The 27,797-nt window shown below is 42.0% G+C and overlaps 1 protein-coding gene across 1 annotated transcript in view; it reads right to left on the reverse strand.

The window, feature by feature from the left end:
• Positions 1-27,797, reverse strand: part of HIBADH (3-hydroxyisobutyrate dehydrogenase) — a 147,387-nt gene that overhangs the window by 107,299 nt on the left and 12,291 nt on the right. Inside the window, exons 3-4 of the mRNA XM_072651014.1 lie at positions 6,336-6,445; positions 3,425-3,546 (exon numbers count right to left, since the gene is read on the reverse strand). Of these exons, the coding sequence (XP_072507115.1) occupies positions 3,425-3,546; positions 6,336-6,445 (232 nt within the window). The remainder of the gene's footprint in view (positions 1-3,424; positions 3,547-6,335; positions 6,446-27,797) is intronic.

The raw sequence follows: 27,797 nt of genomic DNA on the forward strand, positions 1-27,797 counted from the left end.
CCAAAGTGCCCCACTTGGTAATTATTTTCCTCTTTATTCTAAAAGGGGTGAATAGAAAATTAAACAAAGTGGAAAATAAAGCATAAGGACCAAAAACAATGTAAATGAAAGATGATCCAAAGGAAGGTGACCTAGGAGGTCCTGAAAAGAAGAAAACAAATCCTCCCTCCATCCACAATGGAGAAATGAGGGAGGGGCATAAACAAAGTGTCACAATTTGGTGTTTTTGTTTGCTTTTCTGTGTCACAGATGCAAGTGTAATCTGGAACTACACAGAAAAAGGCATCAATGAAATGCTTCTAAAAATAAATGTGAAAATTCCTCACTGTAATAATGAAGTGGCCAGATCCTCAGGTCCCACTGACTTAGGGACAGTGCTTCTTACAGGAGAAAATGGGTCTTCTGTGACCTTCTATCCCCTGGGGTGCCCAGACATTCCATTCAGGACACCATTTCTCTATCAAGTCTCTTTCTGTTGTTTTGCCTGACACGAATTTCCTTTCATGTACATCACGGGGATAAGATGGGGATGTTACACTAGAGAGAAGGGTAGGTCCTCACTGGGGTCCTGCACCACCAATGTTTTCTCTTCTATCACTAGACTGGGAAGGAGGAACAAAATGGTTAAAGGGGACTAAGACTCCAGCTCAATCAGCTGGCAAGCATTTGGTGAGGCCACACTCTGTGCCAGGCCCCATGAGAAGCACTGAGGATAAGAGGACAAAACAAATCATCCCAGCAGCCAACTCCAAGTCTTGTGCCAGAACCAACTACATCCTTGGGCAATGGAAAAAACCTGCAGAAAAGTTATCATGCTTCCGCTGGCCCTCTTTTAAGAGATCACATGCATGTTGTCTCTCCAAAGAGAAGGCCAAGAACTACTTCCTTCTCACCGTCATCTGCCCAGGGTCTAACACAGTGCCCAGTACACAGGCAACACTTTAGAAATATGTGTTGATCAGCAGATTGATGGCAAAGAACAACAGATGCCATGGGACTGGTCCCCATTTTTAAAAAGGCAAGAGAATGGAACCTGTAAATTCTAACCCTATCAACCTGACTTCTTGGATCCTGATAAAATGCTAGACTGGATCATAAAAAGAAAATTTGTGATTCTTGAGAAAGAGAAGAGACTTCACCAGGAGGAAGTCGGGCTGACAATGAGACACATTTCTTTCCTCCTGACACAGAGGTGGTGGTCTACAAGGGCAGAATAGCACAAACACTTTCCAGTGTGGTCAAGATTGTACTTATTTTGCTTCTGGAGACAGTTCTATTGGGCAGGGATTACAAGGAGAGGCATGGGGGAGAGACAGTAATATTTTTTTTAAAAGAGCATCAGTAAAACATGTTTAGAAATCATGCTAAGTTAAGCGACTTCCTTTTTTCCCACAGGGTTATTAGACCAGCGGATCAGGGAATGGTTATAAGCACAGTATATTTAAATATAAGCCATGCTTTTAATGAAGGATCTCAAACTATCCTTGGGATAAGGAATCAGTTGGTTGAGCAACAAGAATTCATTAGGTGCCTACTATGTGCCATGCACTGAGGACATGAATGTAAAAGTCTCTACCTTCAAGAAGCCTTCATCCTACTGGACTTGAAGAGATTTGAGTTAGATGATGCATTCTTGTGGATTCTAAACTGAACAATTCTTTAGGATACACGCTGACAAAACAGCTCCCTGGCTGCTTTCCCAGGACAATCAAAGGGGCACACAGGCTGACCGAAAGAACTGGCTAGCCGGAACCTGAGGAAGAGACACCCTTGAGGGATGCAATAAATGTCTTCGAATGTTGAAAAGGCCATCATGTGAAAGAGGGATTCCCTTTTTTCTGCTTAGTCCCAGGGGAAGAACAAGGAGCAGGAACAGAAGATGATGAGTGAAAGATGGAGGCTCCCCAACAACACAACGTCCCCAAAAACAGAACTAGATGGCCTTGGAAGAAGCAGAGAAACCCTCCCTGGAGGACTCTGTGCAGAGGCCCGATTATCAGAGAGGATGCTCATCCCAGGACGGGCCAGACTAGATGGCCACCAAGGCTCTGCCCACCCGACTCTATGACTATGGGCCAGGCCCACAAATGGACAGGATGGGAGAAGGAGCAATGTTGACAATGGGCTGACACCAGTCTCAGCTTCAGGAAGGAGGGACACAGCTGGCAAGCACTCAGGGAAGCACGCAAACAGAAAATGACCCAGAGTTCAGTTTAACTGAAATATGTGTTAAGTTAAAGGGACAAGTAGAAAACAAGGCTGCAACAACAGACAGGGAGACAAGAGCCTGAGTATCAGTGCCCTCAAATGCTGGGAAAACAGCTATGTTCAATCCTATGGGCAACAGAGGACCAAGGGAGATCTTGGATCTGGGGGTCAGTCCTGCGCATTAGGAATCTTATTTTGGTAGATACATGAAGAATGAAGGGCAGCCTGGCAGAAGGGACAAAGAGCTGGCCTTGAAGCCAAGAAAGCCCGAGGTTAAGGCTGGCTACATGACCCCAGGGAAGTCAATTTACTTCTCAGGTTTCTAAAACATAAATTGCAGAGAAAGTGCCAATCAATATTGGCAGAGGGCATTTCCTCATCTGAGAGTTCCCTGTACCACAAACATCACCGGTCCTGTCCCAGGCCCTAGTCTGGTCCTTTTGTGGACAGATGGGAGTGATGAGAAATTGAAGACAGAGATGGACTAGGCAAGAAGTGAAGAAACCCTGAACTAGGGTAATGCCAAGATAAGTGGAAAGGAAATGTGTATTTGTATACCTAAAAGCCAGTTAATAAAAATCAAGGCAACTCCAAAATTCCCTAAGTGATTACTTTTAAAATTTTTCATTTCAAAAAATTACATTAGCTTTCCAAAAACTGCAGTGACACTACAAATCATCATGACTACTAAGCAGCCTAATGATAAAAATACTGATCGTACAAAAGCAGACACACCAGGATGGGAGGCATCGCTGTTACACGTGATCTGTTCAATGTGCCTGTTACTGCCCTAGGCTATTTTATAACACAAGATTCCAAACTTTTGGGACAGCCCTTCACTTACCTGGATTTATAAGTCTACCTTCCTTGTCACAAAGGGCTAGGGGGCCCAGTAATCTGCTTTGCTTCACATAAATTAAGAGTCTGGGAATTAAGAGTTCTACAGCAATCCTTGGGACAAGGGGCAGAGAAAAGAGCAGATGCCCTGTGTTATCCTAAGCCAGGAGGGGCAACTGGTGCTATTTCACAGGCAGACAGGCAGGCAGGCAGGCAGACAGACAGGAAGGGAAGCAGGCAGACAAGCAGACAGAGACAGGAAGACATATAGGCAAGCAGACAGACACACCACAGGTAGGCAGCCAGGAAAATGGACAGACAGACAGACAGACAGGTGGGCGGGCACAGAAGTAGGCATCTAAGTTTAACTCCTACTTACCACCAGAAACAGGGCTATCCATGAAAACTGCTCCCATTTTTTCGACTTCCTTTGCCAGCTGTTTTGACACCGCAGGGTCAATTGTACTGGAATCTATTAATAAAGAACCCTTCTTCACTTTCCTAAGAAATACATAAAAAATATCTGTTATTTTCTGTTCGGAATGGACATTTCACATTAAAAACATACGGAAGTAGCATTTTTGCCAATCATTCCCAAGTAATGAAGCAGATTAAGCCAAGTTAAAGTGTGCTCCCAGGAATGGGCCATTCTTCCACTCTCTGAAAAGAAAAAAGAAATAGCCATGCACATAAACAAGAAGAGCAATGAGTCTCACTGATGCTGGTTTAAAAAAAAAAAGTGAGATGATGTGCTCTTAACTACAGTGAACACAAATAGGGCAAACTGGCTTCTTTGTCCCATGTCAGCCATGTGTACAAATTGTACATTGCTACATACAGTTCCTCCTAGACAAATCATACATGATAGAGAGACAGAGAGAAAAAGATTCAGAGAGAGATTGAGAAAGAGACTGAGGGAGAGAGAGGAGAGGGAGAAGGGGGGAAGGGAAGAAGAAAGGGAGAGGGACAAGGAAAGAGGAAGAACACCTCTCCACCCTCCTGGGCACAGCAACCTCGAAACCAAGTAGATGAAAGGGAAAGTAAGAGGCAAATCAATCCAGGGATCCCATGGAGAGTCATCATTTCTTTTTCATTCTCTTTGGTAAATTAACACAAATTCACTTTTATGACATCTCTCTCCTGTAGTTATGTCTCCTCTCTGTAACAATGGAGGAAGCAGGGTCTCTACCGAGGGGCTGCTAGGGGGCGCCATGATGCACAGAAGCCCCAAGCTCCACTCCGGCCTCAGACATTTACTAGTTGTGGGGCCCTGAGCAAAAGACTTTTGAAAAAATAACCTCTGTATGCCTTCGTTTCCTCATCTGTAAGATGGGGCTATGAGCCTTCCCTGCAGTTCTGTGGGGAGGATAAAATCAGATGATACATGAGCTTGGGAATCTTAAAGTACAATCTGAGAGCAAGCTGCTATTGTCAACAAAAATAAAAATACAGCATTTCTCTTCAAGTAATTCCCACTGATCCATCACTACTCATGACAAGACAATATCACAATGCCTTTGTCCAGTGCCCAGAAATCCTTTCCCTTCCTCATTAGGTCAGGGCCATCACCCATCTGTCTGGTGGGAGAAGGGCCAGAGCCCCTGAGGTAGGTAAGGCTATGACAGGTTTAGGAACCAAAACTAATTTCACCAAGAATTCACATCCAATGGATGTGACTGTGGACTCCAGTGGAATCTAAGATACGAAGCCTAGCTTGCTAAGCTCTAGAACACGCCTACTCTGTGTCTGTGGGGCTAACCAAGCTAGACTGCGCAATCTACAGTATTTTACTTATTTTTAACTTCAAACATTCACCTCTTTAAGACTTTGAGTTCTAAATTTTCCCCCTCCCTCCCTGCACCTCCCCTCTCTCCCCAAGACAGCATGCAATCTGATACAGGCTACACATGTACTACCATATTAAACATATTTCCACATTAGTCGTGTTGTGAGAGAATCAGAATAGAAAGAGAAAAACCCCAAGAAGGAAAAAGAGAAAGAGAGCAAATAGCCTGCTTTGCTCTGCATTCAGAATCCAAGTTCTCTCTGGATGCGGACAGCATTTTCCATCATGAGTCTTTTAGAATTGTCTTAATCTACAGTATTTTTAAAAAATATGTTGCAAGGACATTTTTAAAAGAAATGGAATAAATGTTTTGCCTTGTTTTTAGTCAAAAATATCCACTTCTTCCTTTCATTCACATGTCGTGGACTTCAACATAAATTCTACAAACGTTTGGAACAATACTTCCTCAAATGTTTCGGGATGAAATACGACTTGGCTGCAGAACTCTACCCGTCTTATCACTCTGGGTGTCAGAAGCACCCTTCAATGCAAGTGAGGGAACAGACTTCCAGTGTTCGTTTAACAAATATATCAACAAGTGAAACTTCACAAAATGCATGTCAGCGAGAGGTGAAATAGAAACAACTCTAAGGCCAATGGCCACAATATGAAATCATGAGAGCACGCCCCCAAAACACCTTCCAATGAAATCTCAGTACTTACTCTATTAAGTCTATGATATTAATAAAAAAACTTTTACCTTCAAAACCCACCAACTCTTGACATTTTAAAGTCAACTAGAAAACTCCCTCCAACTGAGCCACCGCCATGCATTTCCCAGTCTCTGCTCGACTTCCATGGCAGGGCTCAGATTCCAGAAGTAAGAAGTGGGTGAGGCCAGAGAACAACAACCAAGGAGGACAGAAGCGCTGTCCTGATGACAGACGGTGGCAAGAAAACAGAGGAGCGACACAACCCAGTGAAAATGGGATCTGTGAGCTGTCAGGGGTTCAAAAACCTTGACCAGCAGGATAAGTTCCTGAATCAATAGTTCATATGATATTTGTTCATTTACATTTGAATACTTTCCCCCTCAAAAATGTGCTTCCTATAAATGTGACCTCCCATGGGCCTTCAATAAATATTAATTAACTTTGATGATCCCAATAGTCATCAGTGTTTAATAGAAACCCTCACTACATTCAACTTCTTTCATCTCAAACACAAGTAGTAATAAGAAAGCTTAAAAATGTTATTTTAAATATGCAAGTACTGGCAGGTAGACTATTTAAAAGAGCTAAAGCAATGGTCATAACAGAAACAAATACAAAAACATCTAAAGGGAGTTATGAGGTAGTGGATGGTAAAATTAATATTCTTGCTAAAAAAATAAACAAAAAACACAAGAAAATTCCCCTTAAAGAAATAGAAAAACATAATACGCATGTTTTTAATGATTCAAAAGAAGAATGTGAAAGCTCCATAAGAACAAGCAGATACATACTTGAGAATCCCATTAGGTCCCGTGTAAACTTCTATTACATTATTGCTGGAAGGCAACATCGTAATAATTCTGTCAGCTTTCTCTGCTACATCTGCTGGGGAAGACACCACCTTTTCAAAAAAAAATTACATAGGTCATGATTTTAAATGTAAAACACGCACACAGCATTAATCCTGCTTTCAAGTAGAACACAATTATGCACAATTACAGTAATTTTGCCAAAAGGTAATACCTAAGATAGTTAGCTAAACACATATGCTTATTTTGAGATAACCAAAAAAAAAATCATGTCACTGTCTAAAAGATACATTCCTTCTATTCCTACAAATCTTGTTTCTATGGAATCAAAGGGCACTGTTTACTTTAAGAAGTGTGAAGGGAGCCACGGGGGAAAGGGCGAACCACAGCGGTCTTGGGAACAGACACACAAATTCTCAGGGGTTCCTCCAGTTTAATGCGTTAGACTGCATGCTTGTTGGTATATACTTTGGCTGGCTAAGAGAAACATTCTAATGCATTGGGCAGAGCAGCCCAGATACGTTACTGACAACGTGGGTTTGAGGGAAGCAAAAGGAAACCAAAGGGGAGGGGGATGAAGGCATCCTTGGGCTGAGGCCTCTGACCAGCTCACTGCAGCCCTCCTCCTTCTCCTCCTCCTCTAGCAAACAGAGTCCCAGAGAATGATACAAGAGTAAGTTTGAAGGCAAGAACAAGATGGAAGAAGGGTCAGGCCAAGGGAGCATTCACAGCCAAGACACTGAAATCAAGAGGGTGACTGACCAGCCCTGGGCATGGCTGTATAGGAATGAAAGCATAGTTATTCTTCCCCCGCCCCTCCCCACCCCCACCCCCACACCCTCCCACAGAACAGAAACTTCTTGAAAATGGACTGTTTCATTATTTCAGTCACTACATGAACATTTAAGCACCTGTTATCAACCAATCTACAGGCATTTCATAAGGCCTACCATTTAAAGCACTGCGCTAGACCCTGAGGATAGGATCAATCAACATTTATTAAGCACCCACTGTGTGTCAGGCACCAGGCTAAGCATTGGAACACAGAACTGGGCCAGTCCTTCACCAAGGATGCCTCTGTCCTATCATAGTTGACAATATGGGCATCAATTAAGTCCATACAAAATAAACAGAAGGTAGCTTTGGGGGGAAGACTCTCACCATCAGAAGGCTCTGGAAAGTTTTTGCGCAGAGTTTGAGCTGAGCTCTGAAGGAAAGGAGGGATTCTAAGAGGCTGAGATAAGGATGGGGCCTCCAGGAGTGGGCGACAGTGTCTGCAAAGGCAGAAAGGCAGGAGAAAGAGAGCTGCAGGTGAGGATAGCAAGAAATCCAGCCACATCACAAAGGAAGGATAAGGCTGGAAAAGTGCATTGGAAGGAAAGAAGTGAGCCTTCATGCAGCATTCCCTACACCCCAAGAACAGTGCTGAGCACCAGGGATACAGACACAAGAAGAGAGGCAGCCCCTGCCCTCAAGGAGCTGACACTGTTGACACCCAAAGGGAGCTCTAAGGAGAAGACCAGCAGGGGAAGAAAGCGCCAGCCATGGGCAGCTGAGCAGTCAGTGGTGAGGGGAGGAGAGGACAGAGCATCTGAGAGGAGGGCCTGGGAAAATGGAGGCACCTCAGAGGTCAGAGAACGATCATGGAGGACTCTGACTCGTCTGCTGAAGCAGTAACCCATGGTCCTTCTGCTCCAGGGTCTTACAATTTAACAGAGTGGATATTTATAGTTTACAAAGCCATATCCTCACAAAGTTTATTATTCCTATAAGTTAGGAATTGAGAGGTTAAGTGATTTGCCAAGGTCACCCACGAACTCAACTGAAAAGTATACAGCTCTTTCCATCCCAACACACTTCTGTGCACACAACATAAAACAAAAAAAGAACAGATATTCTATTAGATTAGATCATTACATGCAAAGTGCTCTGAGAATTCTAAGGCAAAAATGATCCTTTATAACCAGGAGTAGTAGGGAAAGCTTTCTAGGGAAAGCTTTTTGAGTTGGGTGAGTTCTGAAGATTGGGTGACCTTTTAAGAGGCAAATAGGTAAAAGGGGCATAAGTAAGAGGGTATATGGCACAAGCAAAGGTGGAACCTCTCTGAAAAATGAGTAGTCCTGTTTGGAGCAAAGAACACAGGAGAGGGAAGAAGTAAAACTACGAAGGTATACCGCAGGGAGATTGAGAGGGTCTTGAATGCTAGACTAAGGAGTCTAGACTTCTTATATAAGTAGAAAGTCATCTAGTAGGGCAATCAAGCACCATTAGTTTTTGAGCAGGCTGGTTTTTGAAGAGGCAAAGGAATGAGCGACCAAATTGCCAACATTCACTGGACTATGGAAAAAGCAAGGGAGTGCCAGAAAAACATCTATTTCTGCTTCCCTGACTACACCAAAGCCTTTGACTGGGTGCATCACAATAAAATGTGGCAAGTCCTCAAAGAGATGGGAGGACCAGATGCTCTTACTTGTATCCTGAAGAACCTGTACGTGGGTCAAGAAGTAACAGTTAGAACCAAACATGAAACAATTGGTTTAAGATTAGAAAAGGAGTATGACAAGGCTGTACATTGTCATCTTATTTAACACATACAGAGCACATCAAGCAAAATGCTAGGCTGGATGAATCCAAAGCTGGAATTCAGGTTGCCAGAGAAATATCAGCAGTTTCACATATGCAGATGATGCCACTTTGATGGCAGAATGTAAAGAGAAATTAAGAAGTCTCTTGACGAGGGTGAAAGAGGAGAGTATAAAAACTGGCTTGAAGCTTAACATCAAAAAAACTAAGAGCTTGGCACCTGATCCCATCACTTCTGGCAAATGGGGGAGAAGAAACGGAAGCAGTGTCAGATTTTATAATCTTAGGCTCAAAGATCATTGCAGACAGTGATAACAGCCATGAAATTAAGAGAAACTTGCTCCTTGGAAAGAAAGTTATGGCAAATATGGACTGCATACTAAAAAGCAGAGCCATCACCTTGCTGACAAAGTTCCAGACAATCAAAGCGATGGTTTTTCCAGCAACAATGTACAGCTGTGAGAGTTGGATTGTAAAGAAAGCTGAGAGCTACAGAATCGACACTTTTGAATTATGGGGCAGGAAAATACTTTTCAGAGTCCCTTGGACAAGCAAGGAGATCCAAACAGTCAATTCTTAAAGAAATTAATTCACACTGCTCACTGAAAGGTTAAATACTGAAGCTGAAGCTTAAATGCTTTGGTTACAAAATAAGGAGATAGGACTCACTGGAAAATACCCTGATGTTTGGGAAAGACTGAAGTTAAAAGGAAAAGGGGACAGCAGATGAGATAGATAGATAGAGTGTCATGGCAACAATGAACATGACCTTGGACAGACTTTGAGAGAGAGCAGAGGATAGAAGGCCCTGGTATGATATGATTCATGATATGATATCATTCATGAAGAGTGGGACATGACTGAACTACTGAAGAGCAGTGGAAGATACAATAAGGAAGAAAAATATGGCAGCCAGTGTACAGGATGAACCAGTCTACTGTTGCAGACCAGCATGGAAGTACTATCTTACACTGCACTTAAAGCCTACTACCTGGATAGCACATTAAGTATATAGCTGCTCAAACTCTGAGTGAATTGGTTCCTCTATTCCAGAAAACAACGGGGAGTTTTTCTAAGAAAATGACTAAAATGTTACATCCTTTGGCCCAAAGATCCCATTATTAAACTCGTACCCTAACAAAGTCAAAGATAAAAAGAAAGGGTTCACATACACTAAAGTATTTACATCAGCACTCTTTGTAGTAGAAACAATTAGATGTCCATCACTAGCGAATGGCCAACAGATTGTGAGACATGAATATGATGGAGGAGCATTGCACCGTAAAAAATGATGAATATGAAGAATTCAGAAAAGCAAAGGAAGACTCAGATGAACTGACGCAATATGAAGTGGAGAGAACCAGGAAAACAATATACCCAGTGATCATAGCAATGGAAATCAAAAGAACCAAAAAATTGAAACTGAATGTTGTCACATTATAAAAACCAAACCTTGGCTCAGAAGAAGGGACATAAGAATGCACATCCCTTCTTTTGAGAGATGGAGCACTACAGGGGTGGAACATTGCTTATAATGTTGAACTTGGTGAGTTCTGTCGAACTTCCTTTCTCTCTATTATAAGGAATTGTTCTCCGAGAGAGGAAGGAGGAAGGTCACGCTGGGAAACTAAGGCGATATAAAAATCAAAGGCATTAACAAAGTGTTTCTAAAGAAATAAATATCATGGAAAAACAAAGGGCATGGATTTTTTTTTGCAGAATGTGCTTAAAGGCACCCTCAGTGGCAAATTTTAAGATTATTTTAAGTTTCTTAGTTTTTAATTAACTCCTTTTCATTTGCAACACCTTAACAGAGGTGTTGTGTACTGAATAGTGCACTAGAAGAGGCAGGAAGACCTGAGTTCAAATCTAGCCTCAGATACTCACTAGTTGTGTGACCCTGGGCAAGTCACTTTACTCTATTTGCCTCAGTTTCCTCATCTGTCAAATGAGCTGGAGAAGGAAATGGCGAACCACTCGGTGAGGAAGTAAGAGGGAGAAGCAGGAGGGGATGGGTAGAGGGAAGAGGAAGAACAGAAGAACAGGGAGGGGGAGGGAGAGAGGGAGGAGGAACTCACCATAACACCATGGATTCCCTACAAAGGCTCCTTCCCACACACTGCTTAGGATTCGCTTTCAACTGGCCAACAGCCACAGCATGTATGGAGCACAGAGGAGCTGGGAAGATGGGAATGAGAGCAGTCCAGAGCAGGGGTGGGGTTCTTTGCTGAACAAATCCCCTTAATAAAAGGATTTGTTGTGTAAAACTTGAATTCAGTCAAAAGGCTGCACCCAAGGACCTAGAAAACCACATGTGACAGAGTAAGAATAGTGCTGATGTGCTTCCGGCTCCTTCTTGGCTACCAGAAAAATGGCCACCAGAGCCAAGAGCAGCTTGACAGGGAGATCACTAAAAGGAGATGTCCCCTATGCATGGCTGAGGGTTATTTAGAATAACTGAACTGCCCTTTCTAGACAAAAGAGACACTTAAGCAAAGTTCAGTGTTTTGGCCACTAAACCGCAAGTTCCATGTAAGCCCAAAGGGGCCAAGAATTTGGCAAAGAAGATGACCATGCCCTCGTTAAACCTCCCACTGCAGTGTTTTCAAATTACTAAAAGTAGTGAAGTCTGCCACTGCTTCAAAAGTACACAGCACTTGGAACATGAAAAACCTCCTTGCCAACATCTTGAAGCATGTGGCCAATATGGTGGAGCACACTAGGCCAAAAGCTTTTAAATTTCTCATTTTACAAGACCTGAGAGGCTGCCAGATTAAAACCCATGAGAATTACTTAACCAAACATTTTTAACCTTACAACATGAGAACAACAAAATGGTTTCCAAGTTTTTTAAAGGGAAACCAAAATTTAACTGGGCCAGAAAACTCACCCAGAAAGGCCTACATACTTTTCTGACCCTTAGGCACAAAGAGCAGAAGCTTTGTGGAAAACCCCATACTCTAAAAGCCAAACCTGGTTCTTTGTGACTGGACCTTAAAAGGAACCATCAGCATCTCCCAAAAACCAAAGAGGTGGGGAGGAGAAACGAACATTTTAAACCAGATGCCTCTCAAATAGTTTTCCGGGTCTGGTTTTAAGTTGTAATCATTCTTCTTTCAGATACTTTAAATTTTAAATTAAATTGCAGTTCTCGTCCAAGGTCCTTGGAAGTTGCTGCCAGCCATTTAAAAAAAAAAAACCGATACGGACATTGGAAGAATATGCTATTTACTATAGGCTTCTCTCCCTACCCTCCACTTGATACACACGCAATGTCTGGCTTTGGGATGGCTGGTCCAGGCAGTCTTCCACATCTGGGTTAGTATCCTGAGCCACCTACACTGAAGGAGAATGTTCCATGATATGTAATAACTGAAAAGAAGCTTGCTGGTATAAAATACACAGTTTTCCAATTCAGCAATCCCTGCCCTCTGGGCTAGGGTTTTGTCTTTCTTTTCTCTGCCTTCCAACCACTGGTACGTTTCAGTGCTTCACAGGCTTATGCTGATCCCATGAGCACCAACTCTGGTTCACCCACTGAATAAGCTTCTCTTTTCTTGTTCTTAAATTCACTGAGTGACTTTTCATGGAGGTTTTGGTCTGGTGTATGCTTCAATTGTGGTATAGCAGAGCTGCTGCAGTACAGAAGCTGCTGCTCAACCCTCACACACCCCCAAGAGCCTGAGGGTGGCCCTGCTCTTGAGGGCCATCCAATTTGGCACTATTCAAAGTGGGGAGAACATGGACCAAAGGTCCATTCTGGTGACAGGTATTGTAAAATTGAAATAAAATGTCCAATCCCATTTTAACATGGAAATAAATGCATAAGTGGGAAGCTATATTCTTGACCAAGGATCAAAGAAAAACATTTAGTTGACCATAAATTATTACAGAATCAAAGAATTTGAGAGTTGGAAGGAACTTCAGGGTCACTCGGTCCAACCAACACAAGAAAAGGAATGCTCACTATAACAGACTCAAGCAGTGACCCTCCAGCCTGTCTGAAGACCTCCAAGGAGGAAGGCCTCACCACCTCTCTCCAGGCAGCTCACTGCAGTTCTACAAAGTTTATATAGTTTTACAAAGTCTTCCCTAACATCAAGCCTAAGTTTGGGTCTTTGTCTTTTCCAGCCACTGTCCATTGTCCTATCTATGGGGACCAAACAGACACCATGTGGCATTTGTACAGATACCCAGACACAACTATGATGGGCAGGTGAAGTGCTCTGCATGCCTTAAGGTACTCCATAAATGGGAGCTATTACTATTATCACTATTACAGAAAAAAATAATTGTTCTTTTTGTTTGTGTAGTTCAGACAGAAATGCCCTGGGACAAATCTCTATCCTCGTATTTTTATTTTTATTTAATGGTGAATACACACATATGGGTGGTCTAAGTGTACGTACATATGTGATATCACATTTATTATATAATAGCATATACAGATATATATGTATGTCTTATAGGTGGGTAGGATAACACCTCTGGAACAATGCCAGTAGCAGAGAGGTTGTTGAGGATAATATCTAAATCTCATCATATTTGAATTTTGAGTGTTTTTATAGCTTAATAATTGTGAATATTTTGGCATAGCAACATCTATCAAATTCTTGTCTTTGAGTTTTTATGTATCAATGTTCTCTGTGGGTAATTAATTGTAGGTGTCTCAAGCTGCCACAATGTTGCAGTTCCAAAACAATTTACTGGTTGAATTCTCAAGGAGGTTTTGAGGTCTCTAAGATTGTTTACAAAGATAGTTTACAAAGTTTACATAAGATACTGAGTTTCTCACGACAAGATGACATGAATTGCAGTTGACTATGATGTGAGTGAGGGAGGGCTGTGCAAGGCCACCAGCCTCACTTTTTTCTCCTGAATATCATTCTAGACACCGCATCAGATCTTGCTGAAAAGGAAGTGGGTGCTAAATTTTTGCAGACTGCAAGATGTGTTGCAGTTTCAATCATTTCCTGTGATCATCTACATGTATCATTAAATCTGGGCTCTTTAAGGGTAACCCTCCTGTAACTTCTCATGGTGATGAGCTCAACATCCTAAACCTCTCCATCCCCATGAACACATCTGCATGACTCGGCTGTTTCGTTCTAGGGCTGAATCAATGCTAATGACACCCATGGAAGGCACCCCGATTCCCTTCTTTGATCTTAGCAGTTCTGTCAGCCACACGTGGAGGTACAGCCAACAGATCCAACAGCACGTCCTCAGGCATCATTAATTATGATGGTCATTGTATGTCCTCAGTGGAATACAAGCTCTGTGAGGACAAGAGCCATCTCCTCTTTGTCTTCCCATCCCCTTGTACTAAACATCAGTCTAATTTAACGAGACAGCAGAGTTACCAACTTTGTAGAATTACGTCTCACGTAAGACTATGAGCCTGTATGCCAATTATACCACAGAGCACCACAGTTTAAGGATATCAACAAGCTAGAAAGCGTCAACAGGAAGGTAACCAAACGGGTCAAGTGTCCAGAGTCTGTTATATGAGGACTGACTGAAAGAACTGGGGATCTTCTGCCCTGAGAAGGGCACATAACAATGGTGTTCCTGTATTTCAAAGGCTTTTAGATTTGTTCATTTGGCTCCAAAGGAAAAAAGGCGGGCAATGGGCAAAAGCTGAAAAGAAGCCTCCTGAAACTGAAATGAGGAAACCCTTCCTCCCATCAAGAGCTGTCTAGAAAGGAAAGATCTACTTCTGAAGAAGCCTAGGGGGCTTCTCATCAACCAAGACCTGCAAGAGGAATCTGAGTGATACTTGGCTAGCACGTAGTAGAGGGGGTTCCTTTCAGGAAGGGATGTGACCAAACAACTGCTGGGCCCCCTTCCAGTCTCAAATTCCATGCTTCATTAACACCATTAGTTCTATACTAAATTATATACAACATCCTTAAAATCTGGCATAGAGTTCTGATTTTCTTCACAATGCCTGTCTTATTTCCCCTAAAACAAATCAGAATGTAAAAGAATCTCTGTATCCAGATCACAGAATTCACAAAGATTTGGAGAGTCAGAAGAAATTTCCCAGGCATCTTTAAGAAGACTCTGCGGAAGACATGAAGTTTGGCTGGTCATCATTTGAAAGCCTGAATTAGGCAGAAGTATTTTCCTATCTGCCTTTTGCTTGATGGAAATCTCAACATAAAAGAGTCAGCACAGTTCAGCTCTCCTGTGGTAAACACAGAAAGTCAGTTTTCTTCACCTAATATGTGATGTTATTAAAAACATACCTTTAAGTATACAACAATCCTAACTTTCACTGAATAATTTCATCCGGTAATCCTTCAATAGGTGATTGCTTCACACATCACAACACTCCAACCTCTGGCTTGAACAGCAGGCAGACTCAAGAGGTGCCAAGTACTGACTCTGTTGTTGAACCCACAAAATGAAAAATATTTCCTTCCATCTCAGCCCCAAGTTCTATTCTGGACTGCAACTCTCACTAGAGCACTGTTGGGCATTTTCTCCCTTTTATCAGTCATTTTAAAGAATTAATGAGACTTTAAAAAACTAACTTGTCCTAATTCATGCATCTCCTTTTAAAAGTAGGCCCTAGAGAGCCCACTAGACCTCAGCCTCCCTTTCTACCTCAAATTGGGGAAAGGGGGTTGCTTTAAAAAATCATAATTATATAAACATGAGCAGGGTCCACCTGGAGTATCACCTGGGAACATATTTTATATCTCCACAAAGCAGAAAAAGCACCTTCAACCCCCCCATGTAAGACTAACAAATAAAGGATCTCAAATATAGGATGAGTTTATTTTACTCAATAGAAAATGCAAAACATGAAGGAATTTCAACAATACCATAAATAGTTAAGACAAACTCTCCCTCTCTGGTGAGTCTCACCCCTCATCAGAAATCTCTTTGGTTCTCCAAACTAAATACTAGATTATACTTGAGATATGCCTGCAGAAAAAAGGCATGTGGTGGCTACAGAATCAATGCTCTCCTATGGAGAGTCTCAACCTCCCCAGAGCACGTATTTCCAAGTTCTAGTACCAACCTGGGCTTGAAGACCCCTTGCAAGGGGAGAGCACAATTAGGAAAATCACTTTGGTAGCTGTGTTGGAGCGAGATCAGAGTGTGAAAAGAGACTTGGGCAAGTACAAGACTCCCAGTGAGAGGGGATGAGGGTCTGAATGAGGATGACGGATGGCTATGTGAGCAGAGAAACAGGGACATATGTCAAAGAAGTCATAAAGGGGGAAATGATAAGATGCGCTAAGCATGTAGGGAGCAAGGAAGTGGAGGATGATACCCAGATCACAAACCAGGGGGAACCAGGTGGATGATGGTGTTTCCTAATTCAATCGGGTAACAGAGAGTTCAGATACCTGATGGTTCCAGGCCCAGGCCCTCTGACCCACAAGCTGTGCTGTTTCAATCAAACCAGTTCACCTGTGAGGGCCCAACTTACATACAACAATAAAAGGGTCATACTATATGACCTCCAAGGTGCCTTCCATCAACACTGGAATGCTGAGAACTAAAAAATCACCCACAATTCAAAGACGAGGTGGCATTATGATGATGTAACAGTCAAACCTACAGACACAATGACCAAAAGGAAATCGCAGTCAAGAAAGTGGTCAGAGTTGAACATTTACCATCAGAGCTACAGGAGTTAGAAGCCATACTGGCCTTGATTTTCTACTGAAGGTACTTTTCCACTTAGGAAACCAAATACATGGGAATGACAATATTCTTACTATTAATGAATACAGTCTCACTGCCCCTATTTTTGGAGAATCATGGAAAGTCTTAGAGATCACTAAACCAAAAGCAGATGCAAACAGCCCAAACCAATTAAAAGAAAGATCATTGTGCTACAATAGTTTTGCTCTACCAATACTAAATATTTAGCATTTGGTAAACACGACCAAGTATGAAGTAAATCTCGTAAAGCAGCACAAGGCCCTTAAAAGATCTTGTTCAGTTTGTAAATATTTAGGGGATAAGCTAGTAAAAAATACATTAATTTACTTTCATTGAGCCTAGTCAAACTGCTGCCTCTATCTATATTTATATAGAAATGAATAAATATAATCTATCATCAGAGGTTAAGTGAAAGATCAAATTCTATCAGTTTTTATCTCAAAACTTCACTTGGTTGAACTACAAACTTGTAGGTGCCACGCCCTTTTCTCTAGGGCATCAGCAGCAGAGGGGAAGGACAAAGAAAGGCGTGTGTTCCTGACCATAAGGGCACAATTAGAGGAGTGTTTTCTGCGTTCCTGAACTTCCTTCTGGCCACCTTCCCACTGCTTTCTCCTGGTCAGGCCGCACCAGCACAAGGAGGTTCCGTTATGCAGGGTAGATCTCAGGAAGGATGATGAGAAGCTAGCAAGGAAGAAGAATCAACGCGGAGGAAGCCCCAGAGATTCTGCCGAATGCTTACCATTGAAAGAAACCTTGGCCTGAAGAACTTAGAGACTCAAAGAAAACATGGAAGGTCTCTTCAAATATTTAAAAAGCTGTCAGATCCTTACTCTTCTTGCCCCTGGAGAACAGGACTAGCAATGAGAAGAAGCTGTAGGGGCAGATAAAGCTGGAAGTGAGGGAAAACTCCCTAATGATCAGTGCTATCCAAAGTGCACCAGACAGCTCGGAGATGCATCGGGTTTGCCATCGGCAGGGTCCTCCGGCAGAGGCCAAACGATCACTGGCCTGAGGATTTTAGAATAGGGATTTGTTCAGGTACTGAATGGAGTAGAAGGTCTAAGAGTCCATAACGATGGGCAGCAATGCTTCTCCCCTCTTCTGCTCAGGGACATAACTATTAACACCTCCTGCCCGCTCAGAGCTCCTAAGCCATCCCCTTTGGTAGGACCCCAATATTGTACGTCCTTCTTTACCAAAGGCAGAGCCAAAACCAGGCCCAGCAGAGACCTGAGCAGGCTAGCTGATGACTTTTCAAGCCTAAATTATTATCATCCACATAGTCACATTTTATATTTGCTCATTCATGGTGGCTCACAGTGTTAGCTTATAATCTTTCCCCTCAGAAAGACGATTATTTTTACTAAAACATGAAGTACAAAACCACTTGAAAAGGTGGAAGAACAGATAGGGTAGGACTCAACAGAACATAAATCTCTCTAGGGCAGGGATTATTTCATGTTTTGTCTGTTTCTGGCACACAGCAGGAGTTTAACAAATGCTTATTGATTGATAAACTGACTGAATACTACCTAATTCTCCCCCAAAATTTTTCAATTTAGTTTAATAAGACTCTTTTCTCATAAGTATATATCTCTGATTTTTTTTAAATGACAATCAACAAAAAGGATTCCCTTGATAGAAATTGTTTTCCAAATGCAGCCAGCTCTGCTAAAATCTCTCTTACCTACAAGAAAGGATCCGTACACCCTCAGAACTTATTTTAGCCATTAGTTTCAACAGTCTGGTCTCTCTAGTTCAGCATCTCCATCAAATCTCCTCCAGCCAAGAAAGAGAAAAAGGAGAGTGGCTGAAGTGCCTGTCTTCTTCTCTTTAGCGCAGTAAAGAAACAAGGGATATTCACTTCCTATGCCCCTCTATACCGTCTCCCTCATGAATGCTCAGGGAATCATATTATCTCTTTGGCCAAATTCTCCATTTATTAAAGGACCCTTCCTCTGTTTAAAGAATCCATCATTGTTATTCCAACCAACAAGAACAAATCAGAAAAGATACTGTGGACACATAAGACAGGGACTAATCCCAGAGAAGGACTTCTTTTGTTGAAAGGAACCAGCGGCGAAGCCATCCAGGTGAAACAGCAGTTTGTGGCAAATAACTATTCCTGCTGAGCCCCCTGAAGAGCCGGGCATGGACAAACCTTCCTTAGGCCTTTCCTCAGGCTTCGGTAATCAATGCAAGAACCCAAACTATTCCTTCTACAGATTCTCTGGGATAGCATGGATGACTTAACAACAGCTACTGTCCACAGGCCAGGCCACTGACCAGCTCTGAGGGTGCCACAGCAGCAGCAGCAGCAACAAACAGCAGGTCAGAGGTAGCATACTCTAGCTCAGGGGTGGGGAACAAAAAATTGTCCTGTGATGTTTGGATTCAGTCAAAAGGCCACATTTGAGGCCCTAGAGGGCCACATGTGGCCTCAAGGTTGCAGGTTTCCTACCCCCACTCTAGCCCAACATGAGGATATAGAATTGCATCAGTATTCCTATATTATTGCTGTCAGTGTGCCCCCTACCCAATTCAAAATAAATCTATCAAGAATTTCTCTCCATGGATTTCCCAAGTCTTTTTCTTCAGTTCAGAACTCAAAGAACTATGCAATTTATTTTCCAATATTTGAAGTCAACTCATTCAGAAATGTCCAGTGTTCTTTTTCTTGCTTCTTGATGCCAAACACTGACCCATCTGACTCCTTCTTAACCCCTCCATTAGTGGATTTAGATGGGAAATAAACACCAGCTCTAGGAGCTTGGTCACTGGCTTGTAACTGGCCAGTTAGCGGGTGGAAAAGCAAGCCCCAACAGGAGGATGAGCTCCAGAGCCGGCCTACCCCAGTACACAGAGCACTGGCTTTGGAAGTCAGGAAGGACTGGGTTTGAATCTTGCCTCTGAGGCCCACGGCCAAGCCCTGCACCCTCTCTCCACAGCTGCAGTGTCTTCAGACATAAAATGGTGCTAACAACAGCACCGGCTGCACAAGGTTGTTGCGAGACTCATGAGATGATGTATGTAGTCTTTTTGCAAATCCCAGTACTACATTAAGCAGAGTCGAAGACCTGGGTGTCAGTTCTTGTGGCGACACCTACTGCATACGGCCAAGCAAGTCACAAGCTCCCAGGGTCCTGGGCTGCTCTTGGAGGCCCCAAGGTGCAGGAGGAGAGTTATGACATTGACAGAGGCAGTTCCCCACCAATGAAATGTAGGTTACAAACAAAATATACGTACATAATATTTCCCACAATACCTTGGGATTACAAGTATCCGTTGGCACTTGTCCAGCAAAACTAGCTACATAAATTTGTGAAAAGCAAACCCTATTTTCCCATTAAATTTCATTCTAAAATTAAAAATGAACTCCCATGGAGGAAAAAAAATTCCTAATAGGCTGACTTCAAAACATTGAGTGAGTCCAGATACTGAGCAGCCAAGACTGGAGGACTAGAGGAGTCCTAAGCCTACAGTGCCCAGAAGAGGTGCTAAGACCAAGGCCACAGGTGGCCCTCTAGGTCCTCAAGTGCAGCCCTCTGTGAATCCACATTGAGAGGACCTAGAGGGCCAGTGGCCTCAAGGCCACAGGTTCTCCACCCCTGGGCTAGGTAAACAGAGCAGGTCATTCACACTTGCTGAACCAAACTGAGCTGTATCCTCACCTAGCAGACATCTTTCTGACATCAAGTTACTTTCCAAACTCTTAGCATCTCCCCTGTGCCTATAGCCACCATTCTACAACTGCCTTAAACTATAACAATTTCACCCATTCCCGATGAATCTCTCCACTCTACCCTCTCGGCTCCTTCTCCAATACAGATTTCTTTATACATTTGGTCACACTCAATCTCTCTTCCGACTTCATCTTAAAAATGCCATTTCCACCAATTTATGAATGGCATACTGGTACTGAGGGATGCCAGTGAAAATCATGGAAACCTGGAAGCTGGTGTGCTGCTGGCCAACATGTCTGTTTCTCTGGCTTCGAGGGGCCCCAGATCAAGCTTGCTTCATGTCCTCCATCCCTTCTCACTCTAATGTCCATCAGCGTCTAGCAGCCTCCTCCCCAGAGGCCCACAGGCGATGAAATGGGTGCTGCCTAGGTTGGTTTCCCGACCATGTTACATTGGCTAACTGCCCTAAGGAAGGGCACTGATGAGAGAAATGTCTTTCCTTTCATTCACTTCAACAGCTGATGGACTCACCTCAGTTAGGAACTGTTCTGGGGGAACATGGTGCAGTGGGTGACCTGACCCTCCCACAGAACCAGACTGAGAACTAGTGATGTCCTGTCTGCTATTTCGTGGAGGTTGGAAAGGGGTATTTCCACAGCCTTCAACACTGTGGTCCACCCTCTCCTACAGGATGCTCTCTATTCCCCTGGTTTTCCTGACCCCTTCTCTTGTAGGTAACAGTAGCACCATGTAAAAGAACACTGCATCTGAGGTCAGCAGGCCTGGGTGCAAACTCTACCTCTCCCATGTGATCCTGGGGAAGTCACTTAACCTTATGGACCTCTCTTTCTTCACATGCAAAATGAAGAGTTTGTACTAGATGGACTCAACAATCCTTTCCATGCCTAAACCCAATGAATCCGCTCTAAGCTTTCCACCCCCTCCTATTGGCCCCCAAGGTCTTATACTGGGCCTATTTGTTCCTGTGGGTTCAGTTATCAGCTCTACACAAATGATGCCCAAATCTGTATATTCAGTTCTACTCTCTCCACTGAATTCATCTCACATTTCCAAATGTCTGGGGAGCATCTCCACCTGGATCACGGCTCCTCAAATAAGAAATATCCTAAGCCAAATTCATTCTTCTCACCCCTAACTGCCTCCTTCTCCCAGTGTAATAGTAACTGACATTTATAAACTGCTTTAAATAGATTCTCCTCTGATCTTTCTTAAAAAGCCTGTGGAAGGGGGGGCAGAGCCAAGATGGCAGACATACACTAGCTCTTCCCCCACAGCCCATAAAATACCTGTAAAGAAGGACTCTCAACAAATTCTAGAGCAGCAGAAGCCACAGAACAATAGAGTGGAGAAAATTTCTAGCCCAGAGTGACCTGAAAAACTGACAGGAAAGTCTGTCGCACTGGACGCAGAGCAGAACCCAGTCCAGCCTTGGCCGCATGGCACCAGCAGGAGCAGGACTGAGCAGGCTTTAGGGACAGAATCTCCAGTGGCAGCATAGATCCCTCAACCCACAGGCACTAAAGGTCAGTGAAAGGGTTTTTTCAACTGGGCCGAGAAGGGAGCAGGGTATCCCCATAACTCAGGCCTCCTCAGGTGGCAGCAGCAGAGGCAACAGATGACAGGGGCTCCCAAGGCAGGCAGCAGCCCGCATCCGTTGTTGAAGGCCTCATCATAAAGCCCATGAGGGAACTGAGCCCTGTGTAGCGACCCTGCCCCCACCTGAGCAGCTGATCTGAATCTCACACTGAATAGGGCCCTGCCCCCAACTAAAACCCCTGGAGGATTGAAGCAGCTCATCTGAATCTCAGCCCCTAGTGCTGGCTTGGGGGAACTGGAGGCCAGGTGGTTGTGGAAAGGAAACTCAGAAGTCAAGTAACTGGCTGGGAAAATGCCCAAAAAAGAGAAAAATAATAAGACCATAGAAGGTTACTTTCTTGATGAACAGGTGTCTCCTCCCATCCTTTCGGGTGAGGAGAAACAAGGCATACTGTCAGAGGAAGTCAAGGCCCCTGCCTCCAGGGCCTCCAAAGGGAACTTAAACTGGGCTCAGGCAACAGAAGAGCTTGAAAAGTGAGTTAGCAGTTTACTAAAGGAGAACCAAAAAAATGCTGAGGAAAATAGCACCTTTAAAAAGAGGCTAACTCAATTGGAAAAAGAGGTCCAAAAAGCCAATGAGGAGAAGAATGCTTTCAAAAGCAGAATTAGCCAAATGGAAAAGCTCACTGAAGAAAATTGTTCTTTAAAAATTAGAATGGAACAGATGGAAGCTAATGACTTTATGAGAAACCAAGAAATCACAAAACAAAACCAAAAGAATGAAAACATGGAAGATAATGTGAAATGTCTCATTAGAAAAAAAACTGACCTGGAAAACAGATCCAGGAGAGACAATTTAAAAACTATGGGACTACCTGAAAGCTATGATCAAAAAAAGAGCCTAGACATTATCTTTTATTTTATTTTTTAATGTTTAACAATCACTGCCATACAATTGCGATTTTATCCCTCCCTACCCACCCCCCACTACCTCCCTCCCTCCCCACGACTGCATACAATTCTGTATAGATTCTACATATACTTTCCTATTGAGTATATTTTCACTATAGTCATGCTATGTAGTCAGACTAAGATAAATGAAAGAATCCGTATAACAAATCAGAACATGATACACAAACAGATACACATACACAAACATGATCTGCTACATTATGTGAGTGACTTCCATATTTCTCTCTCTGAGTGTGGAAGGCATTTTGCCTTGAGGTCGACCATTGGGATTTTTTTTTTTTTCAGAAGTTCTTGTGTTATTACAAAAATCTAAGTCTACCAGAGAAAACTCTCACACACTGTGGTTGTTGCTGTGCATAAAGTTCTCCTGGTTCTGCTCCTTTCACTCAGCATCAGGTCATATAAGTCCTTCCAGGCCTCTCTGAAGTCTTCTTGTTCATCATTTCTTATGGCACAATAGTACTCCATTACATTCATATACCATAATTTATTCAGCCATTCCCCAATTGATGGACATCCCCTTGGCTTCCAGTTTTTGGCAACTACATAGAGTGCTGCTATAAATATTTTTGTACATGTGGGACCCTTTCCCATTTTTATGATCTCTTGGGGATATAGTCCTAGTAGCGATATTGCTGGGTCAAAGGGTATGCACATTTTTGTAGCCCTTTGGGCATAGTTCCAAATTGCTCTCCAGAATGGTTGGATGCGCTCACAGCTCCACCAACAATGAATTAGTGTTCCAACTCTCCCACATCCTCTCCAGCATTTATCATTTTCTTGTTCTGTCATGTTTGCCAATCTTATAGGTGTGATGTGGTACCTCAGAGTTGTTTTGATTTGCATCTCTCTAACCAATAGTGATTTAGAGCATTTTTTCATATGATTATAGATAGCTTTAATTTCTTCCTCTGAAAATTGCCTGTTCATATCCTTTGACCATTTATCAATTGGGGAATGACTTGTATGATTATACATTTGGGTCAGTTCTCTATATATTCTAGAAATGAGGCCTTTATCCCCGAGCTTAGCTGTAAAAATTTTTTCCCAATTTACTACATCCCTCCGGATTTTGGTTGCATTGGGTTTGGTTGTGCAAAAACTTCTCAGTTTAATGTACTCAAAGTTATCCATTTTGCATTTCATAATGCATTCTATCTCTCCTTTAGTAAAGAATTCTTCCCTTCTCCATAGATCTGATAAATACACTATTCCTTGCTTCTCCAGTTTATTCATGGTATCAATCTTTATACCTAAATCATGTACCCATTTGGACTTTATTCTTGTGTACGGTGTCAGGTATGGGTCTATGCCTAATTTCCGCCACACTGTTATCCAGTTTTCCCAGCAATTTTTGTCAAACAATGAGTTCTTATCCCAGAAGCTGGGGTCCTTGGGTTTATCAAACAGAAGGTTGCTATATTCCTTGCCTACTGCGTCTTGAGTGCCAAGTCTATTCCACTTGTCTACCTCTCTGTTTCTTAGCCAATACCAAGTGGTTTTGATAATTGCTGCTTTATAGTACAGTTTAAGGTCTGGTAGCGCTAGGCCACCTTCCCAAGCATTTCTTTTCATTAGTCCCTTTGATATTCTGGACCTTTTGTTTTTCCAAATGAATTTTGATATTATTTTATCCAGCTCTAGAAAGTAATTGTCTGATAGTTTAATTGGTATGGCACTAAATAAGTATATTAATTTGGGTAGAATTGTCATTTTTATTATATTAGCACGGCCTACCCATGAGCAACTAATGTTTTTCCACTTACTTAAATCTGACTTTATTTGTGCAAAAAGTGTCTTGTAATTGTGTTCATATAGTCCCTGGGTTTGTTTTGGCAGGTAGACTCCTAAGTATTTTATACTGTCTACCCTAACTTTAAATGGGATTTCTCTTTCTATCTCTTGCTGTTGAACTTTGTTGCTAATATATAGGAATGCAGAGGATTTGTGTGGGTTTATTTTGTACCCTGCAACTTTGCCAAAATTGTTTATTAATTCAAGTAATTTTTTACTTGAATCTCTGGGATTCTCTAGGTAAATCATCATATCATCTGCAAAGAGTGATAACTTAGTTTCTTCTTTGGCTATTCTAATTCCTTGAATATCTTTATCTTGTCTAATTGCTACAGCTAACATTTCTAGTACCATATTGAATAATAGTGGTGATAATGGACAACCTTGTTTCACCCCTGATCTTATTGGGAATGCATCTAGCTTATCCCCATTGCATATAATGCTTGCTGAAGGTTTTAGATAGATACTGCTTATTATTTTATGGAAAGTTCCCTTTATTCCTACGTTCTCCAATGTTTTTAGTAGGAATGGAGAGCCTAGACATTATCTTCCATGAAATTATCAAAGAAAACTGCCCTGATATTCTAGAACCAGAGGGCAAAAGAAATATTGAAAGAATCTACCAATCACCTCCTGAAAGAGACCCTAAGAGAGAAACTCCCAGGAATACTGTGGCCAAATTTCAGAGTTCCCAGATCAAGGAGAAAATACTGCAAGCAGCTAGAAAGAAACAATTTGAATATTGTGGAAATACAATCAGGATAACACAGGATCTGGCGGCTTCAACATTAAGGGATTAAAGGGCTTAGAATAGGATATTCCAGAAGTCAAAGGAACTGGGATTAAAACCAAGAATCATCTACACAGCAAAACTGAGTATAATACTTCAAGGGAATAAATGGTCATTCAATGATACAGAGGACTTTGAAGTATTCATATTGAGGAAAAGACCAGAACTGTATAGAAAATTTGACTTTCCAACACAAGAATCAAGAGAAGCATGAAAAGGCAAACAGGAAAGAGAAATCATAAAAGACTTTCTAAAGCTGAACTGTTTACATTCCTACATGGAAAGAAAGTATTTATAACTCTTGAATCTTTTCTCAGTATTTGGGTAGGTGGAAGGATTGCACATACACAAACACACATACACACACATATAGACAGAGGGTACAGGTTGTGTTGAATCAGAAGAGATGATATCCATACAAAAAAGAGAAAATAAAAATTAAGGGGTGAGGGAGGAAAATACTGGGAGGAGAAAGGGAGAAATGGAATGGGGCAGGCTATAACTCGTAAAAGAGATAAGAAAAATCTTGTTCAATGGAGGAGAAAAGGGAGAAGGAGAGAGGGGAAAAGTGAAGCTACTCTCTCCACATATGGTTGAAGGAGGTAATAACAAGCTCACTAAATTTGATATGAAAATCTATCTTACACAATTGGAAAGTAGGGGAGGAAGCAACAAGTGGGGTGAAGGGAATGATAGAAGGGAGGGCAAATGAGAGAAGGGAGTAACTAGAAATAAATACTTTTGGGAAGGGATAAGGTCAAATGAGGGAATAAAAAAATTTAAAAAAAAATAAGGGGAGATAGAATAGAGAGCAATATAGTTCGTATTACACAACATGATTATTATGGAAGTCTTTTGCAAAACAACACATATTTAGTCTGTATTGAATTGCTTGCCTTCTCAGAGGGGATGGGGAGGGAGGGAGCGAGAGAAGTTGGAATTCAAAGTATTAGTAGCAAATGTTGAGAATTTTTATTGCATATAACAGGGAAATAAGAAATACAGGGAATAGGGTATAGAAATTTATCTTGCCCTACAAGAAAAGAGAGAAGATGGGGATGAGGGAAGGGTGGGGTGTGACAGAAGGGAGAGTACATTGAGGGAAGGAGTAATCATAATGCAAGGTATTAGGAAGCAGGGGGAGGGGAGTGATGGGCAGAAAAATTGGACATGTTACAAAGTGATGTAAAAGCAATTAGTATTAAAACAAATGACTGGATTAATTACTGAGAATAAATCCAAGGCATCTTTAGTTTGGGGAAAAGAATTTCAGCCTAAATTTCCTAGAGGAAGGTAACCTCGGGTAAAATTTGGCATTGATGGAAAAGTTAAAGTTTTAATGGTAAATTTGATTTTATGATTGCCATTTAATCAGGAACTAGAACAGGTATAGAAAGGCATGTAAGCCACTTAAGACTTGCCTCAAAAGATGTTCCTTAGCCAAAGTAAAATTATAGTCATATTTGAAACCTGGTTATTGGAACTTGCATCTTAAGATGCTATAAGACTATTAAGTGACTGTTCTTCTGAGTCTAACTCCAGGTATGGAAAGTAAGAAAAGAGGTCTGAGCCTCCAATCCATGATGTCAGTAAGCCTGTGAGATGCTGCTATGAACTGAAAAAGGTGATCTCATGGGAAGAGTGGGAGAGTGGCTATATAGCCTGGGCTAAGGTAGGATTCTCCTGACTCAATTTCCCCACTGACACCTGGCAGACTTTAAGCCTGACTGAATGCAAGGTGACAATCTACTCCTACCTGGAATTGACATGAAGTTGGGGAGATATTGGTTCCCTGCAATGTCCCTACTCTTAGTGGCAATTTCCTATAGTCAAAAGGTTTGTAAGCTTAATACCAGATCTATTAAATTATAGATTGTTGGCAGGGGAACATCCGAGGTTAAGTGTAAAATTAAGCTATTAGGCACAGGACTTCAGACTAACAACAATAAGTTAGGGTCCTTTAATTCTTAGTAATACTGTGGAGACAATTAGGTCAAGAGTTTGTGAAGTTAGCAACATAAATATTATTTGTCTCAGTTGGTTAATGTCTAAAAAAAAAAAAACAACATTCTTTTGTAGTCTATGTTGTAAATGCTTTAAAAAGAAGTATCACCTGACCAAATGTTGGAATTGTTTTATGCGGTATGAACTGTGTTAAAAAATGAAAAATAAAATTTAAAAAAATTTTTAAAAAAAGAAGCCTATGGAAGTTCCCCAATTGATAAATGGTCACAGGATATGAACAGGCAGTTTTCAGAGGAAGAAGTTAAAGCTCTCTATAGTCTCATGAAAAAATGCTCTAAATCACTATTGATTAGAGAGATGCAAATCAAAACAACTCTGAGGTACCACATCACACCTATCAGATTGGCTAAC

This window comes from Notamacropus eugenii, chromosome 3 (assembly GCF_028372415.1).
Source record: "Notamacropus eugenii isolate mMacEug1 chromosome 3, mMacEug1.pri_v2, whole genome shotgun sequence".
In the NCBI taxonomy this organism is placed as follows: domain Eukaryota; kingdom Metazoa; phylum Chordata; class Mammalia; order Diprotodontia; family Macropodidae; genus Notamacropus; species Notamacropus eugenii.